The 19,754-nt window shown below is 41.1% G+C and overlaps 1 protein-coding gene across 3 annotated transcripts in view; it reads right to left on the bottom strand.

Annotated features, from left to right (window-relative positions):
• Positions 1-9,712: 9,712 nt before the first annotated feature.
• Positions 9,713-19,754, bottom strand: part of RFWD3 (ring finger and WD repeat domain 3) — a 39,519-nt gene continuing 29,477 nt past the window's right edge. For 2 of the 3 annotated variants that reach the window (XM_079119664.1, XM_079119665.1), the window contains exons 10-14: positions 18,752-18,928; positions 16,580-16,794; positions 13,238-13,449; positions 10,370-11,271; positions 9,713-10,315 (exon numbers count right to left, since the gene is read on the bottom strand). In XM_079119664.1, the coding sequence (XP_078975790.1) occupies positions 11,128-11,271; positions 13,238-13,449; positions 16,580-16,794; positions 18,752-18,928 (748 nt within the window). In that variant the 3' untranslated portion in view covers positions 9,713-10,315; positions 10,370-11,127. Of the gene's footprint in view, positions 10,316-10,369; positions 11,272-13,237; positions 13,472-16,579; positions 16,795-18,751; positions 18,929-19,754 lie in introns of those variants that run through there. The other variant, XM_079119666.1, reaches the window with a different exon arrangement.

The following is a 19,754-nucleotide window of genomic DNA, read 5'->3' as shown; positions in this document are numbered from 1 at the left end:
TTGTTTTTCATTTTGAGACTGGGTCTTGCTAAATTGCTGAGGATGACCTTGAATTTGCAATCCTCCTGCTTCAGCCTCCCAAGTCACTGGGATTACAGGTGTGCATCATTGGGACCAGCCCAATGAGCATTTTTATAAGTGCCAGACATTGTTGATATGAGAGATAAACAAAAACATAAATTAAAAAAATATAAGATTATGTCAGATAGTATCAGTGCTATAAAGAAAGTAAAAGATTGGGCTGGGATTGTGGCTCAGTGGTAGAGTGCTTCTGTAGCATGCATGAGGCACTGGTTCAATTCTCAGCATCACATATAAATAAATAAATAAATAAGTAAAAAAATAAAAGGTTCATCAACAACTAAAAAATATTTTTTTTAAAATGGGTATATGGTGTGACTAAGAAGGGCAGGAACTTTTATATAAAAGCCACTAGGGAAAAATCTTTCTGAATGAAAAACTAAGAGCCAACTGGCATAAGGATGGCGACTATGTAAAGAACTGGATCTAAAAATTCTTCCATGGGGCTGGGGAGATAGCTCAGTCGATAGAGTGCTTGCCTTGCAAGCACAAGGCCTGGGTTCGAACCCCAGCACCCCCCCCAAAAAAAAAAAAAAATTCTTCCAAAAGCAGAGATTATCAAATGAGTTCAAGACCATGAGGAGGTGGAAATAAGTATTCAAAAGGAAGGCCTGGCCTATAATCCCAGTGGCTTGGGGGGCTGAGGCAGGCGGATCACAAGTTCCAAGCTAGCCTCAGCAATTTTTAGCAAGGTCCTAAGCAACTCACCTCTAAATAAAATATTAAAAAGGGCTGGGGATGGGGCACAATGGTTAAGCACCTCTGGGTTCAATCCTTAGTACCAAAAAAAGAAAAAAAAAAAAAAAAAAGGGAAAAAAAAGGAAGGCCTGTGTGTGAATTGAGAGAGAGAGAATTGAGAGAGAAAGGGCAGAGAAGTGGCCAGAGGTCAAATTATATAGACCTTACTGGACTATATATACCTAACTGGGGAGGCTTCTGATTCCATCTATGACTGAGCATTTGTATTTCTACTGAAACAGGATCATATTAGATAAAGCCAGGCATGGTCGTTCACTCCTGAAATCCCAGTGACATAGGAGAGGCTAAGGCAGGAAGATCACAGGTCAGGGGCAACTTCGCAAGACCGTCTCAAAATAAAAAATAAAAAGGGCTGGGGTTATAGCTTAGTGGTCAAGCTCCCCCAAGATCAATCCCTAGTGCCACAAAAAATTTTTTTAACTAAAAAAAATTTTAAAACTAGATAAAATATATACAATATCTTTGCAAAGGGCTGAAAAAGTAGCCAATGTAGTCAAGGAATGAGGGGCTACAATTTTAAAGAAAAGGGAAGTACACAGGGAAACTCCTACCTACATATTTTTCCTGAATATACTAAGCTGTGTGTGGCTCATTGGAAGAAAGCCAGAGCCCACGCAGAAAGTAGCAGTCTCATAGGCTAAATACACAGGTAGACGTGGGAGGTTAGAGCAGGAAGATGGCAAGTTTGAGGCCCTGTCGAAATAAAATAAAAAGGGCTGGTAATGTAGCTCAGTGGTAGAGCGCCCCTGGGTCCTAGGGTACTGAAAACAAAAAAAGAAAAGAGCTCCCAAAGTCATGAGGACTTAAGGGCCAAGACACCGGAGAGAAGGAAGCCACAGAAAAACAGACAGAAACCTGTGAATAAAATCATCTTAGGCACTAGCTGACTCCTGAACTGTGCATACACAGGGCGAGACTCCAAATCCAGAAAAAAAAAAAAAAAAAAAAAGGAGAGCGTAATAAACTGAATAGAAATTTCACCACAAGTGCTAGGGAAGTAGCACTTTAAACCCTGCTGAGGTAGGGAAGCCTTGGTAAACAGCCCAGGGGGTTAGCTGAGGCCTCAGAAGGGCTACACCTTGGATTAAAGGCCACCATGCAGGAGAAGAACAACACCCTAAGAATGAGGGCCTTGCCCTAGAAGAAAGGGCAGAACAACAATAGATCAACCCTTATAAAGCCTAAATTGTGCCCCAATTAGATCAATCTATTAGTAATTTGCCTACAAGAAGAAAACCATTTTTTTCTTTTTTTTTTATTGTAAACAAATGGGATACGTGTTGTTTCTCTGTTCATGGAGTAAAGGCATACCATTTGTGTAATCATAAATTAAAAATATGGAACGCTTCACGAATTTGCGTGTCATCCTTGCGCAGGGCCATGCTAATCTTCTCTGTATCGTTCCAATTTTAGTATGTGTGCTGCCGAAGCGAGCACAAAACTTAACCATTTTAGGAGAAAAGATAACCATTATTATCTACACTTTTTTATCCGCATTATCTAGTACTGAATAAAAAATGGTGAGGCATGAGCGGGGAACAGTAGTGCACACCTGTAATCATCCCAGAGATTCGGGAGACTAGAGCAGGAGAATTGTAAGTTTGAGGCCAGTCTCAGCATCTTAGCAAGACCTTCACCAATTTAGTGAGATCCTGTCTCCAAAAAAAAAAAAAAAAAAAAAAAGGACTGGAGATGTAGCTCAGTGGTAAAGCACCCCTGGATTTAATCCTCAGCGTGTGCACATACACACACAGAAGAAAAAAGAGAGAGAAAGAAGAGGCATGTTTAAAACAAAACTGAACTAAACTAACGAAAATTAGAAAGAAAAATTGAACTAAACTAAATAACCAAAACCAGAAAGAAACGTCAAAGCAATTTAGCAAGACCTTGTCTCAAAATAAAAAATAAAAGGTCTGGGGATGTAGCTCAATGGTAAAGTGTCCCTGGGTTCAATCCTCGATACCAAAAAAAAAAAAAAAAAAAAAAAAAGAGAAAGATAAAACGAAAAAAAAAATGGCAATAAAAAAACAAATCTCATGATTCAGATACTGGATTTATAAGGTGGGAGCTTTAAGTAATTGTGATTAATATGCCAAATAAAATAAAAGAGCTGGGTGTGGTGGCACAGGTCTATAATCCCAGCAACTCAGGAGACTGAGGCAGGAAGATGGCAAGTTCCAGGTCAGCCTGGGCAACTTAGTGAGACCTGTCTCAAAATTGAAAATAAAAAGGTCTGGGGACATAGTTCAATCCCCAGTACCAAAAGACAAATATGGGCTGGGGGTGTGGCCAAGCTGCCTGCTACCATTGCTGAGTGGTTCATATATTCCCCAAAGTCTCTAGTTGCCCTCTCTCACCCACTGTTTGAGTAAAGTGCAACAAAGCAATTAAACAGGAAACGTTCCCTCATCACCTCTTTTTTTTCTTTTGTACCCTCATCACCTCTTTTTTTTCTTTTGTACCCCTGATACTTACTGGCACTGGAGATTGAACCCAAGGATGCTCTACTACTGAACTACATACATATTTTTTTTTTTTTTTTCAGAGCTGGGGATTGAACCCAGGGCCTTGTGCATGCAAGGGAAGCACTCTACCAACTGAGCTATATCCCCAGCCCCCGTACTTGGCCATTTTTATTTTTTATTTTGAAACAGGATCTTATAAAGTTGCTGAGGCTGGTATCAAACTATCCTTCTGCCTCACCCCTTCTGGGGTCACAGGCATGTACCACAGTGCCTGACCCCAGCCCCCTCACTTCTTAACATCGTTCTGATTTAAGGTCTGTGGCAGCTTTCGAAGCACAGAAAACTCTACCCAACTTGACTATGCAGCTAAATCACCTGGAGCACTTTTCAAAAATGTTTCATTATAGTATCCAGAAATATACTTTTCTAACAACTAACAGCACTGATTCCTGCTGCTTGTTGGCAACTTGCACTCTAGTGCATGACCCCATACATAGTCTACCTTTCCTCAGGCAACTTCCTGACTTTTGCCCTATTGTAGATTTCAAGATCAAATAGAACTGGGTGCTGTGGCTGATGCCTATGATCCCAGCTACCCAAGGGACCCAGGCAGGAAGATCACAAGTTCAAGGCCAACCTGGCAACTCAGCAAGATCCTGTCTCAAAATTAAAAAGGGCCAGGTGCTGTGGCACACACCTATAATCCCACTAACTCTGGAGGCTGAAGGAGGATAGCCAGCCTCAGTAAATTAGGGAAGACCCTAAGCAATTTAGCAAGACCCTGCTGCAAAATAAAAAATAAAAAAGGGCTGGGGATGTAGCTCAGTACTGAAATGCCCCTAAATTCAATCCCCAGTACCATAAATAAATAAATAAATAAATAAATAAATAAATAAAAAATAGGGCTGAAGCTTTAGCTCAGTGGTAGGGATTCCCTGGGTTCTATCCCCGGTACCACTAAATACTACACATGATCTTAGCCAAAAGACTGAGAAGCAATACAACTACTAAATATATATAATAAAATAAAACAGAGGTGACACTGACAATGAAGTTCTAACAATTTTACACTAAGTATTTTTTTCTTATCCTAATGCCCTTCCAAAAGTTTCTTTTCTTTTTTCAGTACTGGGGATTGAACCCAGGAGAACGTTTTACTGCTGACTATTTCCCCTGTCATTTTTTGTGGGGAGGGTACTGGGGATTGAACTCAGGGACACTTGACCATTGAGCCACATCCCCAGCCCTATTTTGTATTTTATTTAAAGAAAGGCTCACCTAAGTTTCTTAGCGCCTCGAGTTTGCGGAGGCTGGCTTTGAACTTGATTCATCCTCCTACCTCCGCCTCCTAAGTCACTGGGATTACAGGTGTGTGCCAGTGTACCTGGCCTCAGCATTTTTTTAAACCTTTATTTTTTTAATGTGGCACTGACGATGGAACACAGTGCCTCATACATGCTAGGCAAATACTTTACCACTGAGCCACAACCCTAGCCCCTCCAGCCTTTTTTTGAGATAGTATTTTGTTAAATTTCTGAGACTGGCCTCAAACTTGCAAACCTTTTGCCTCAGCCTTCCAAGTTGTTGGGATTACATGCATGTACCACTGTGTCTGTTATCCCCAGTCCTTTTTAATTTTGAAACAGGGTCTCCCTAAATTGCTGAGACTGGCCTAGGACTTGTGATCCTCCTGCTTTAGCCTCCCCAGTGACTGGGATTATAGATATGTGTGACAGCACCCAACCAACGTGCCATTTTTTTACCTTCATTCATTTATTCAAGTTATTTTCTGAGCACCTCCTATGTGTCATTTGCTTAGGAGGATAGCACTGTGGTTAAAGACTGTGTTCCGTTATCCACTTCACCTTTGCTTGCTGGTAGGTTATTCTGGGTTCTTTGAGAAGTGATCTGCAGATGGGACCAGTCAGGCAAAAGATTTGCTAGAATTAAAGTCTCCCAGGAATGGGTCTGCTTTAGCATCTCTGCTTTGCTCAGCCGTTGGCTGGGAGCAACCCTTGGGGAGTGTGGCCTCAGTGAATTTCAGAGCACAGCAGCTGGGACCATTGGCTAATTACATGGAGATCTGAGATCTCAGGGCTGCAACTGGTATTCATCCTCTCCTGACTCCTTTTTGAAAAAAAAAAAATTTTTGTTGTGGATCAGACTATCACTCTTTATTGTACATATATGTTCCTTTTTAAAAAAAAATGTTCTAGTTAGTTATACATGACAGTAGAATGCATTTTGACACATCATATATTAATGAGCACAACTAATCATTCTTCTGGTTGTACATGATGTAGAGTTATGCAGGTCATGTAATCATATTCACAGAGGGAAATAATGTCTGATTCATTCTACTATCATTCATACCCCCTGAATTTTTTTTTTTTTGTGGTGCTAGGAATCAAACCCATGGCCTTGTGCTTGCAAGGCGAGCACTTTACCAACTGAGCTATCTATCTCCCCAGCCCCCTGAATTACTTTTTTCAGTTACCATGTCTTAAGTCTTGGTGGCTTACCTGGTGATATGACCCAAACTTTCCTTCCTGGGATGGTGGTAATGTCTGAAGTCTTGGTCATTATATTCTTCTCAGTGTGGTGTGGTACTCTTGATTGTGCCTGCTTGTAGCTGGGTAAGGAAGTACCAGCAGGCACTCAGAAGGACCACTGTATTTCCCCCTTCCCCCGGCATATAAAGGCAGCCCCATTTCCTCCTGTTGCTTAGGATTAATTACTTCTGCCAATACAGTGATTCTTTTTCTCACTTATGGGCACAAGAGTCCACAGTACTGTGGTAGCAGCCATAACTTGTTCAGTTATGTGTACCTGTGTACCTGGCAAAGTACTTCCTGTAGGAACCCAGGGCCATACAGGGCCCAGAACTGCTAGATTGGGAAGCACACAATAACTTGGGTCATTGGGAGTGATGGTAAGTAGAGTCAAGCCTATTAGCCCACATAGGTTCCTGGACCCATGTACTCTTCCTACTTTGGACACAGCACTAAATAGAGGTCTCTAATTCAACACTGCATTGTGAGAATGGCACCCCATCCTTTCAGAGGACTGCTTATCAGCCAGTGCTTCTGCTGTGCCTTTGGCAGGTCATTACCAGGCTAGGCATAGTATCATACATCTCTAACTCCAACAACTTGGAAGGCTAAGGCACAAGGATTGCAAGTTTGAGGCCAGAGGCAACTTAGTGAGACTCTGCATCAAAATGAAAAATAAAAGAGCTGGAGATATAGTTCAGTGGTTGAGTGGCCCTGGGTTCAGCTCCCAATATGGGGCAGTACAAAGTAGGGGGAAAGTGGGGTAAGGTCATTACCAGGTTTCTGGATGGTGTGGAATCTGATACAACCAATGGACCCCATGGTTATGGGCCCACTTCTGCACCCCATTCGCTGCAAAGAATATGCCTTGCGGGGCTGGGGATGTAGTTCAATGCTAAAGCACTTGTCTAGCAAGCACTAGGCAGTGGGTTCAATCTTTAGCACTGACCACCACCCAGAAAAAGAATATTCTGTTCTCTGGATCAAACGCTATGCTGTGTGGCAATGTCTCCTTAAGGCACTTGGCTAGCTGAAGCTCTGAGAGTAGGAACTGCAAACCCATACCCAGACTAGGTAGTCTATTCTTATAAGAGATAACTATTGGCTTTTACAAAAGGAGTGGGTCCAGTGTAGCTGATTTGACACTGAACTTCCGCTGCTTGGTCTTCTCTACAAGTAGTGCGTATCAGAGACTCTTGTTCTCTTTGCTGACAAATTGGAGGTTCAGAGACAGCAGTAGCTTGACCTACCCTAAGTGGAAGTCCATGCTATTGGGTCCACATGGGGTCAGGGTTGGGTGAAGGATGGCTTGTGTCAATTAACCAGCTAATTTTGCCTCCATGGTTGCTCATTCAGTGCCTCCTCCATGCTTTCTGGTGGACATTTTCATGAGATACAAAAATCTTTACATATTGTGTACACTCCCACGTTTACCTGCATGCTTCTATCCTATCCAGAATGTTAAACCTTGCTCTGGAATTTGTATATACTCTCCCCATCCCAATAAATGGCATGAATCGTTTATGTAGAGGAATTTATATATATTCTAAGATCATTTCTTCCATGCAAAGTGGAAAGACCAAGGGCACAGCTGATCAGGAACCAATGTGGGGAATGTATTTTACCGTCTACCATCTTTCAGGGCTATACCTGTATTCTTTCAAGGCTACACACCTTTATTGGTGACTCTAATCTCTATCATCCCTCATCCTCTCAATGGTTATCTTAAATTTATTATCACAGTCAGGAGTGGGAAGCAGTTTCTTTTCAGCACTGGGGATTGAGCCCAGGGGTGCTTTACCCTTGAGCTACATCCCCAGATCTTTATTCTGTACCCGGGATTGAACCCAGGAGTACCTAACCACTGAGTCATATCCCCAATGCTTTTTAATATTTTCTTTGGAGACAGGGTATCACCAAGTTACTCAGGGCCTTGACAAGTTGCTATGGCTGACTTTGAATTTGTGATCCTCCTGGCTCAGACTCCCAAGCCATTGGGATTACAGGAGTGTGCCACCATGCCTGGCCCCAGATCTTTATTTTGAGACAGGGTCTCATTTCTACTGAGGCTGGCCTCAGACTTGAGATCCTCCTGCATAGGCCTCCCTAGCAGCTGAGAAAACAGGTATGTGCCAACCTACCTGGCGTGTATGGGGAAGTTTCTAAGATTTACATTTGGCCTTTCCTGCCATAATTCTTATACTACAGGTCAGATATATGACATATATCATTTCCAAATCATTTCCAGCTACCTATTTAAGGACCGAAATCAATGGGTAAACTCACATTCAGTGGGCTGTGAGTCATTCTTCAAGATGCCAGGATTATTATTATTATTATTTTTTGTACTAGGGATTGCACTCAGGGGCACTTAACCACTGAGTCATATTTCTAGTCCTTTTATGTATTTTATTTAGAGCCAGGTCTTGCTGAATTGCTTAGGGATTTGCTAAGGTGCTGAGGCTGGCTTTGAATTCAAGATCCTCCTGTTGTCAGCCTAACCTTCTGAGCCGCTGGGATTACAGGCTTGCTCCACCATACCTGGCCTCAGTGGGGGTTCTTAAAGACACAAACACAGTTTCCCATTAGCAACAGCAAAACAGAATTGCCAGCTAAAGTCCCAATCATCTCACCAGTTTAAATAAAATGTTTACTTTGGCTCCAGGGACTACCATGTGTAACTCAGACGAGAACTAGAACAAAGAGAAATCCACCAGGCTACCAGGGAGAAATATACCCTCTTCCAAGACAGACATGTTCCTGCCGCTAGGAGACAGACAAAAGACACTAGGAGCTGTTGTTACACATGGAAGACTCTTTTATTTTCCTATTAACATTAAAATACAAAACATAAACATTAAAACACAGAATTAAAACAAAACAAACAAACAAAAAAAAACCCAGAAGCCCTACTGCCCTATTTTCAAAGCAGGTGCAAGGATATATATATATATATATACACATATAAAATTATTTTGAATTTAACTCCACTCCCCCTCAAACAACCTGAGATGTAGGGTGAAGGAACATGGTAGAACATGCTTGGGAGTAGAATCTGGGTCTATAGATGAAGACTCCTACAATTGGGTGTGTGTGGGGACAGGGATGAGAAGTGGGGTGAGGTTTTCTTCTTTAGTGAAATCAATGTGACTGTGTTTCTAAAAATTTGGGCTTAGGATGGAACAAAGTGGTAAGGTGCATGCTTAGCATTCATGAGGCCCTGAGTTCAAGCCCCAGCACCCCAACCCTATCAAATCCAAATTTACTATAGAAATGTAGGGACTGCCAAGATTTGACATTTTTGCAATTTCCCTGGTAATTTGTTCCCTGGCTCCTACTATCAGGAGAATCAATCAACATTAGTTGAGTGTACTTCAAGGCAAATCAAATCCTAACACTACCCTGGCCCCAAGATAAAAGTGGCTAGGGTGTTGACACCTACATCCTCTCTATTGTATCATGCTGAAGCCACATGTATTCTAGTTTTTAATTCCAATTCCATTCTGCCACTGAGGCATGAAGCCAGGGCAGTTCTCCTAATCATCAACATATCAAAAGAAGTCTCTCCTCTGAGAAAAAGGGACTTTTTCCAGGCTGTGGAAATTGGCCTTTTTTTTTTTTTTGGCGGTACTGGAGATTGAACCCAGGGCCTTGTGCATGCAAGGCAAGCACTCTACCAACTGAACTATCTCCCCAGCCCGGAAATTGGCTTTTTGAAAGACACCCTCTAACAGAAAGCTGCCATTAAAAGACACCATTAGAACTTCTCGGAAAATCTATCAATTCCTTGACAGTAAGAAAATCCTGGGAACAGTTCAGGAATTAACAGGTCAGAACTGTTTTGTTAAAAAAAACAAAAACAAAAACAAAAACAAAAAACAAAAAACTCCTCTACAAATCATTTAAGAAAATCTCATCGTTAGCTACGTGTTCTCAGGAATACTGATCTGCCCATACCTTGAGGGATGTACTGCTGTGGACACTGGATTTCCAGAATAGCATGAGGCAAAGCAGAAAAATACAACCTGAGTCCTCTACTGAAGAGAAGTGTGGATCCTAATGTTGGGCAATCCAATTTTGGAATGAGAGTTGTGGGTTTTCCCTGTCATCCACAGAGGTCTCCAACCACTATCTTCCTGAGAGTAACCATTTTATTAACAACACTTTCAGAAAAGGTTAGGGATGCAAAAGAGAGAAACTTGGAAATAAACATGTTTCACATGGGGAAGCCTTTACTTAGGAATTATAAACATGCTCAAAAAACCCCTCACTTTGAGAGATTGGCTTTATTCAAATAGGAACGCTATGAAAATGGGAGAAAGACAAGCCTTTCTTTTCTCCACAGTAGTCTGAAAAGCTTTTCTTACTCTTTTCTTCAGTCCCTTGCTCCTGATCTCTGATATTAGGGAAGATTCAAGTAAAAGCTTTGATCTTTTTCTAGCAGAAGGGAAGAATAGTCTTAAAGCACTGGCTTAGATAACCGATCCTGAGTTCCTAAGCTATCTGAAAAACAATGCATCTTCCCTATTGCTCAAACAACTGGTCACTTTCTTTAGTTCTCACAATGCAATAAGCTTAATATACTCAGCATTAGCTAAAGCCCCATACTGCTCCTTAGCCATGTCTATCATTGGACTTACTAATGCCTTAGCACTATGTGCCTGGAACATGACTACTGATGCCAAAAATATACCAGATGTGTTCCACCACACACTTCTGTGGGGGATGAGAGCATCTAATTACTAAAAGGTTATGAGCCTTTAAGTTTTAAAATAAATCAAACTCTACACAGTGCCCTCTTGTGTTCAACAGAAGAAAGACTTTTGCATGCACCAAGCAGGGAGCTGGTAAGCCCTTTGGGATGCAGCACACTAAGCCAATTAGCCCAACAGACAAAATGACTCAGGTGGGTATTACATCCCTCAGAATATGCTTGGTGCATCCTCCTACCCTAAATGACTGCTGAGGGGACTCTCTAAAGTCCAACAGAATGTATACAGAAAAAAGATTCCTAGCAAAGATTCATGAAAGCTTTTAAACCTGAGAAATGGACAGTATAGATGGAATACCAGTCACTCCTTGGATGGAACATAGCAGATACACAATCCACTGTGTCACGTTGATCTGGATTCCTAGAATCATAAAAGTCCAAATAAATCATGATCCCCAAATTCTAGCTTGCAGGCAATAAGTAGGGATCTTGTTCTAGTAGGTACTAGCAAACATTTAAAGTTAACCAGCAGCATGCCTGAAAGGTCTCAAGACCAAGGTCACTCCCACTTATAGAAGTGGACAGTCTTCTCTGTTAAGGTGGCCAAGTAGTTGTTATGGTTCACTTCAAATGGGCAGATGTCCAAGACAGGCTGATCAGTCTGCAGGTCCTGCAGCAATAAGCCACTGCCAGCATCCCACAGCTAAAGAAAACAAGTAGAGAGAAAGGTTAGCAGTTAGTCAGGTTCAGCTGAGGACTTGCTTTCTTTGTCATCGAACAATTCTGGGGTGATGGAGGGAGAGAGAAGCTGCTGCCCTGGGGAGCAAAGAGACCCTCCCTAACTTTCACAAGGCCAACATACATACCACTGTGCATGTATGATCTTGCCTATTGCAACCAGCAGTTATTTCTACCTGTGAATGAACCTGAAGAGCAAGCCCAGCACTCATTCCTTCCATCTACTACATGTCAGGCAGTCTTCCAGGTACTGTCCCTTCTAGGTACAGAAGAGTCAATAAAACAAGGTCCCTCTCAAAAGCCTACAGCAGATCGAGTATCACCTTTTTTTCTTCTGCCACTGACTTGTTATGGACACAATTCTATAGTTGTCCTACAGAGTATATTCATAATCTGGTTTTGTCTGTTTGCTTTGTGGTGTATATTTAACTTGTTCCTCTATTCTCTGCAAGTCCAGTTAATAAAATCAGCATTAGATTCTAGAGTGGCACTATTCAATACAGTGGTCTCCAACTGCATTAATTTATCTTTAAAATTAATTAAAATAAAATAAAAAATGAAGTGCTTCATTTGCACAAATCACATTTCCAAGTGCTTGTATGCCTAGTGTGACTGTACTAGACATCCCCTCTCAGATTTTAGCTTAAAATCAGGTTCCCTATAAGATTTCACATCTTTTGTTGATTTTAACTGAACTGTGAAGCTAATGCCTGAATTAGTTATTTTATAGAGGTTTCAGTAGAGCATTCATTCATTCACTCATACCAGGGATTGAACCTGGGGCATGTAACTACTGAGTCATATCCCTAGTCTGTTTTGTGTTTTAAATTTTGAAACAAATTGGATTTACCAAAATTAAAATGGTGTGGGGGCTAAGTTGCCTAGCTCATGTGAGGCACTGGGCTCAAACTTGAGCACCACATAACAATAAATAAATAAAAAAGTTTTTTTGAGATAGAGTCTTACCAAGTTGCTGAGGCTGCCTTTGAACTTGCAATCCTCTTGCCTCAGCCTCCTAAGACTACTGGGATTACAGGTGTGTGCCACCATGCTGGCTCTTTATTTTTTAAAGAAGAACGATTGGGTTGGAGATATTGCTCCGAAGTAAAGCACAAGCAAAGACAATATTCAATCCACCATACCACACAAAAAAAGTTTCGTGGTATGAGACACTATGGCTTAGTTAAAAAAAGAATGAGGTAAATGTAGATTTTGAAATGGAAAGACACTCAAGCTAGGAAGTAAAAGGAAAACAAACAAACCTCCCCTAAAACAAGAGCCTAAAGGTGATGCAAGCCTATAATCCCAGTTATTTGGGAGGCTGAGAAAGGAGAATTCCAAGTTTGAGGACAGCCTGAGCCACTTAGTGAGATGGTTTCAAATTTTAATAAAAGGGCTGAGATATAGCTCAGTGGTAATGTGCCTCTGGGTTCAATCCCACAAAAAACAAACAAAAAGTTAAAAAAATGAAAAACAAAAAACCCCCATGGGCTGGGGTTGTGGCTCAGTGGTAGAGTTAGCTTGGCACGTGTGAGTCACTGGGTTCAATCCTTAGCTTAGCACCACATAAAAATAAGAAGTATTGTGTCCATCTACATCTAAAAAAACCCCAAAAACTTAAAAAAACAAAACAAAAAAACCAACAACCAAGAAAACCCCACAACCCCATGATGCAGCATGTGAAGTGTGAATGTATAAAAAATAAAGCAAGCAATCATGCATGTAGAGATATGTGGGATTATGAAGCAGTACTTCAACTTTTTGCTATATACAAAATGGTTAAGGATCCTCCTACCAACATTTTTTTGTTTATGCGCTGAGTATTGAACCCAGGACCTCGCACATGCTAGACAAGCTCTCTACCACTGAACTACAACCCCAGCTCTATTAACTACTTTTTAAATATACAAAATAAAATACAACAGGCTTACCAGAGCAGAGTTTGATGCTTCATCCCCAGTACACACCAGGATGCTGCCATCATTCTCTGGGCTTTGAAAAATGGCACTTTTGGTCAATAGTTTGCAAGTGGGTCCCCCGAAGAATGTCTGCACAGGGTGGCAGGAGCAAATTGGTTCTCCAGCATCATCTAGCTTATAGGACATCTCCATCAGCACACTTCGTAGGGTGTTGTGGTTTTTATCTATGGGACACAGAAATCAGTGCTGCCCCATGGGGATGGTACAAAAGAAATAAAAAGCACCTGAGCCTTAAGACACTTATATTTGAGTAGAATAAGCTATAAGTACATTTAACCAAAGAATAGCTATAAAGCAAACACAGTAACATGGCACAAGTGGAATTCAGAAACCTAGGCTAGGATGAAGCAAGTTATTTACAACAGATTTTTGCCTCAGAGAAACAATTCTGAGAAGACATTACCCACTTAGTAAAAACACTACATCCCACCAGACCTCTAATTTCTCTCTCGAGTACTGACTAAAAGCTTCTTTCTTCCTTCCTCCAGTGAGGACCTTGCTAGAACTGTACATTTTATAAGTAAAAGGTGTGGTATTATAGAAGAAGAAATATAGCCAAGGTTCTGCTGAGAGGCAAACAAAAGCTAGAAAACAAAATGAGATTCCCAAGCTTTCTACACAGTCGTAACAAATCAGCCTTGGAGACAGCAGATTTGTGGGATGACTAAGAGCCAAAAGGGTCAGAAGGGTCAAAGAGACACTCTCCCAGCTCAAATGAAACTTCAACGATTATGATTAGATCTACTCAAAGGTAGTTACAGTGTGGGCATTTTAATGATTGACTCTGACCAAACTATCAGACATTTACCTGCTTGTCATGTTTGATTAATTTAAGTGCTGCCTTGGCATCCATTTTTAGACATGACCTAAGCTTAAAAACCTATACTGACACTTTTCATCTAGTTAAAACTTCCCAGTGTGGAGATTCCTTAGAAAACTTGGAATGGACCCTCCATTTGACCCAGCTATCCCACTCCTTGGCCTATACCCAAAGGACTTAAAATCAGCATACTACAGAGATACAGCCACATCAATGTTCATAGCTGCTCAATTCACAATAGCCAGACTGTGGAACCAACCTAGATGCCCTTCAATTGATGAGTGGATAAAGAAACTGTGGTATATATATATAATGGAATATTACTCAGCCATAAAGAATAATAAAATTATGGCATTTGCAGGCAAATGGATGAAATTGGAGAATATCATGCTAAGTGAGATAAGCCAATCTCAAAAAGCCAAAGGACGAATGATATCGCTAATAAGTGGAAGATGACACATAATGGGGGGGAGGGAAGGGTTAGTGTTAGGGTTAGAGTCAGGGTTAGGGAGGGGGGCAAGTATGGAGGAAGGAAGTACTGTATAGAGGGTAAAGAGGGGTGGGAGGGGTGGGGGGAAGGGAAAAAATAACAATGAATCAAACAACATCACTCTATGTAAATTTATGATTACACAAATGGTATGCCTTTACGCCATGTACAAACAGAGAAACAACATGTATCCCATTTGTTTACAATAAAAAAAAAAATCTCATAACCCCCCCCCCAAAAAAAACAAAACAAAACAAAACAAAAAAAACAAAAAAAAAACTTCCCCTCCCTACATGGTTGCTTGTAATATAGCCCACTTGTTCCTTATCCAATTGACAAAAAAAACCAGTATACCCCAAAACTATTGACCAAAATAAAATCTAATGGTTGACAGTCATGTAAATGAATTTTCCTTTCATGTGTGTTTCCTTTAAACTAGCTAGTCACTAACCCCAAGGGAAAACTTAAGGAACAATATCCATGGATCTGAATAAATGCATAGTCTTACAGGTCATCTTTTCTTTTGCTCTCTAGCTGCTGGCTGGGCATGTGTGTTCCCGAAGGCTCCTCATTCCCACTGGCCCTGCAAAGCACAATGCCTTTTCTCTGGGAAATGTGAGTAATAAACTTCCTGTGCTGCCTCCTCTATGTCTCACCTGATTGACATACCTAAACCTAACTTTAGATTTAGGACTCTGCTAGAAAGTGGATATCTTTTTTTTTTTTTTTTTTTTTTTTGTGGTGCTGGTGATTGAACCCAGGGTCTTGTGCTTGTAAGACAAACACTACACCAACTGAGTTATATCCCCAGCCCTAAGAGTGGATATCTTAATAGGAATAAAATGGACTCAGGCCAGCTAAGACCCTCCAAGGTGTCTGCCAATATAAACAAAGGGATACCTGGTCACATTAGGTGATCTGCCAGGATAAACAAGTGTCCTGAGAAAGGCACACTGTAAAGAAACATAAGTAAATCCCCAAAGTCCTATTAGGGTAGGGCTAGTTTAGAGCCATTCTCCTGAGAGACCTCAAGACCAAATTAGGAAGAACCCTATAACGCTGACCAGGAATTTTCTAAAAAAATGTGAATTTAAGAACAGTCAGCTATCAGGGTTTCCAACCCTGGTTCTGGAGACAGTGTAGTTTAGCTGGCTAGATGCACATAACTATGGTCATCAGTTTTTTCTCTCTCTTTTTTTTTGGTCCTGGGGATTAAACTCAAAGGCACTCAACCACTGAGCCACATCCCTTATTTTTTGTATTTTGTTTAGAGACAGGGTTTCAATGAGTTGCTTAGTGCCTCACTGTTGCTAAAGATGGCTTTGAACTCCTGATCCTCCTGCCTCAGCTTCCCTAGTTGCTGAGAAGTCAGTCTTCTCTTATTTACCTGTTTGCCTCAAATAAGAATAGTTAATACTATTAACTAGCTGGACCACAGATAGCTGCCTTCTTTTGTACCTTTCTTTTTCTTTTTTTTGTAGTGGGGATTGAACTCAGGGGTGCTTAATCACTTAACCACATTCCCAGCCCTTTTTATTTTGAGACAGGGTCTCCCTAAGTTGCTGAGGCTGGCTTTCCTCAGTGTCCTGAGTCACTGGGATTGCATGTGGAAGTTACCATGCCTCATCTGCACCTCTCTATTAGGTGAAATGAGAGTCAGGCAGAAGACATGAAACTGATCTAAAGGTTGCTCAACGTCCTCAAGAGTAAGGCTCCTTATTCCATTACTGCTTTAAGGTATAGTACCAGAAGTACCAGGAAGAATTTGTTTTAGTACTCACAAATAAAGAGCAGGAAGGCAGCCACTATGAAGACACTGAGAGCCATCAGCCTTACTATAATAGCAAGAGCTGCAACCCAGCCTGTTAACTAGTGAGCTTACTGTATTCACCCAAAAGGAGGGCCAAACTCTCCTTCCTTCCCCTAATACCCATTTGCTCCCAAATAAAACCAGAGGAGGCCCCGAAGGACTCTTAACACTCACCAGGCCTGTAGGTCACAAGACAGTGTCGGGTGCTGCTCTCTGTCTGAAAGTCTACACAGCCCCCTGGCTCTAAGGGCAGCACATGAGGCCAATGAGAAAAGCCCATTTTTAGCTCCCAGAAGGAAGCATTCTCCAATGTTCCAGCAAGCACCCCACCATATGGAAATACAGCAGAAGCAGCTCTGGGTATATATGAAAGAGATACCAGTGGGCATCTGAAGGAAAAGAAAAGAAAACGCGTGTCAAATTCCAAATACACTATTTGGACTGCTCCAGATCCCACTACCAGTAGAGTCGTGGACCACATCCTTATACCTACAGAAGAGGTTAACACACCCATGACGTCTGACAAAACAACGACGGTAATACTGGAGCTGGAAATGGTGGCACATGTCTGTAATCCCAACTCTCAGGCTGAGGCAGAAGCACTGTAAGTTCAAGACCAGGGCTGGCAACTTAGCAAGAACCTGTCTGGGGATATAGCTTAGTGGCAGAAGAGTGCATACCTAGTATGCACAAGACCATGTGTTCAAACAAAACCCAAAAGAACCCAAAATGAAAAATCCTGTGGATTAAAATAAATAAATAAATAAATAAATAAATAAATAAATAAATAAATAAATAAATAAATAAATTCCTGCATCTGATCTCAAGAGGCAACAGATGATCTAAAAGCAGTGGAAAAAACTATAGGTAACAAACCCACAATTAAAACAGAGGTTAAAGCAATGACATCTTATTTGATAAATGGGATCATTTCTTTAGATTTTCTAAATTTCTTTCTATAAGCTCATAATCAGGACTGTATGCCAAGAATCATTTCAGAAACATCAGCCTGCAGACCACATTCCTATGAACTTGATTGTGCCAAAATTGCTAAAGCAACCACTTCACCTATTTTATTTAAAGTGTTACACATCAATAGCTTCTACATTAATGGCAGTTACCTATTTGCCTAGAGTTCACATCAATCACTTTCATGTCCATGGATCATATCACTGAAACACAATTCCTTTCTACCCTCTTAAGACATTTTCTATTTTGGTCAGGCCACAGAATCTACTCCCCTTCTGATTACTTTTTATATCTCCCAAGACAGTTCGCACGGTACTCTATGCATTCTGAGAAGCCATAGTGGTCCAAGTGGTCAACTGTTATCAGAACATGGGTGCATTTTTAAACCTCGTAATCCCACAACTAGATTACAAATGATTAATAATAGCAGTATAGTATCCTTAGACCAACATGCTTTTGCGGGTGGGTACTGGAGTTTGAACTAAGGGCACTTTACCCCCTGTGCCACATTCCCATTCCCAGCCCTTTCACATTCTGAGGTGGGATCTAGCTGTGCTGAGGCTGGCCTTGAGTTTGTGAGTCTCTCACCTCAGCCTCCAGAGTTACTGGGATTACAGATGTGCCCTACCACATCCGGCTTTAAGTTGCTTTAATTTTGGATTGGGTTAAATGTGTGTGTGTATGTGTGGGTATGTGTGGGTGTGTTGTACTGTAAATGAAACTTGGGTGCTTTGCCACTTGCCACAATCCCTTTTAAAAAATTTAAGACAGGGTCTTCTAAATTGCCCAGGCTGGCCGTGAACTTGCAAATCTCCTGCCATAGCCTCCAAAGTCTCTGGGATCCAGAGAATGGGCTACTGCTGCTGCCACCATGCCCAGCAGATTAAATCATCTGGCTATTCTTTAAAATCTCTTTTGTGCTCTAGCTAAGTGGTTGTTAAAACAGGTCTATGTTAAACACATTTAATGGACCAAGAAACACCACTAATAAGTAGTAGAGCTGATTCTGAACACTGATATGATTCTATTTTGCCATGCTGGTGATTACTGACTCTGTGAACCTGGTTATATTGAAACCAGAGCTTTCTACCATGTGAAATATCAAAGACCTTACTAATTCTGAAATAAAAAAAGTATTAGCTGATCTTAGAGAACTGTCCTCTGAGAGAGTCTGCTGATCAACTGTGGAACAACCTCTGAAGAAAGGGCTAATGCACTAACAATCTGAAAGAAAGCTACTATTTTTTATTTTTTTTTGCGGTGCTGGGGATTTGAACCCAGGGCCTTGTGCTTGAGAGGCAAGCACTCAACCAACTGAGCTATATCCCCAGCCCAAGAAAGCTACTATTTATAGGAAAAAAGTAAGTGGTTTCTTACCTGGCTTTCTGAGGTACTAACTCCTGCATATGACAACTTGTGTTTCTCAGGTCATATACTAGAATTGAACCATTGGCCAGCCCAGCATAGATGTAATTGTTTTCATCATGACACCAGCAACAGCTCCAGACAGGACGTCCAGCATTGTAAGTCTGGACCACAGTATTGGTCTCCAGGCTATGGAGATACAAGAGACTTTTTTACTAGTATGCCTTAATAAAATCAAATACATAATGAAGAGGCAAAAAATTATCAAATGATTGATCATCTCTACTGAGAATGAAGGACATGGAGAATAGTCCCCTATCTATAGCTGTTCCCCCATTCAATTGGAGCTTTGGTCATTTAGAAGCCCAGGCCTCAAGAAAGGGAAGCAGGAAGGGAAAACACAAAGGAACTGGCACCTGACCCCCACCTGACTGAACCAGCTGACCCCAGAACAATAGGCCCCAGGAACTTCCCTACCTGCACTCCTGCCCCACCAACTCATCCCATGACCTGGCCCTGCTGAATCCTATAAAACTCAGATCCTTGTTTAGCCCATCACCATTCTCTCTCCTGAAGATGTGCCCCTCTGCTGCTTAATGAAAGCATGGTTGATCCATCAAGGTCTGTTCCCATTTCAGTTATTTTTTGCTTTTGGAGAACATAAAAAACCCAAACTATCTGGATTCCCAATTTCCTTTAGGAACTACCCAGATAACTCCTTTAAGTTTCAAAACTTTTGTGTTTTGTGTTTCCTCTTGAGTTATATAAAGTAAAGGAATAAATTAAAAGAACATATAAACAGAACACTCCCCACTCCTCATAACTTTTACCACCTGTTACTTACATACAAGAAAATATGAAAATTATAAACTAACCATCCAGAGACAGCCATTAACAACTCTTTGATATTTAACACCCCCTATATATATATTTTTAACAATACTTAAAAACAAACAAAAAAACAAACCAAACAAAGAAAAGAAATAGGAAGCCAACTCTCAGCTGATAAGAAGGT

The sequence above is a fragment of the Sciurus vulgaris genome (assembly GCF_902686455.1).
Source record: "Sciurus vulgaris genome assembly, chromosome: 17".
In the NCBI taxonomy this organism is placed as follows: domain Eukaryota; kingdom Metazoa; phylum Chordata; class Mammalia; order Rodentia; family Sciuridae; genus Sciurus; species Sciurus vulgaris.
This window is presented reverse-complemented; position numbering and strand designations above follow the sequence as displayed.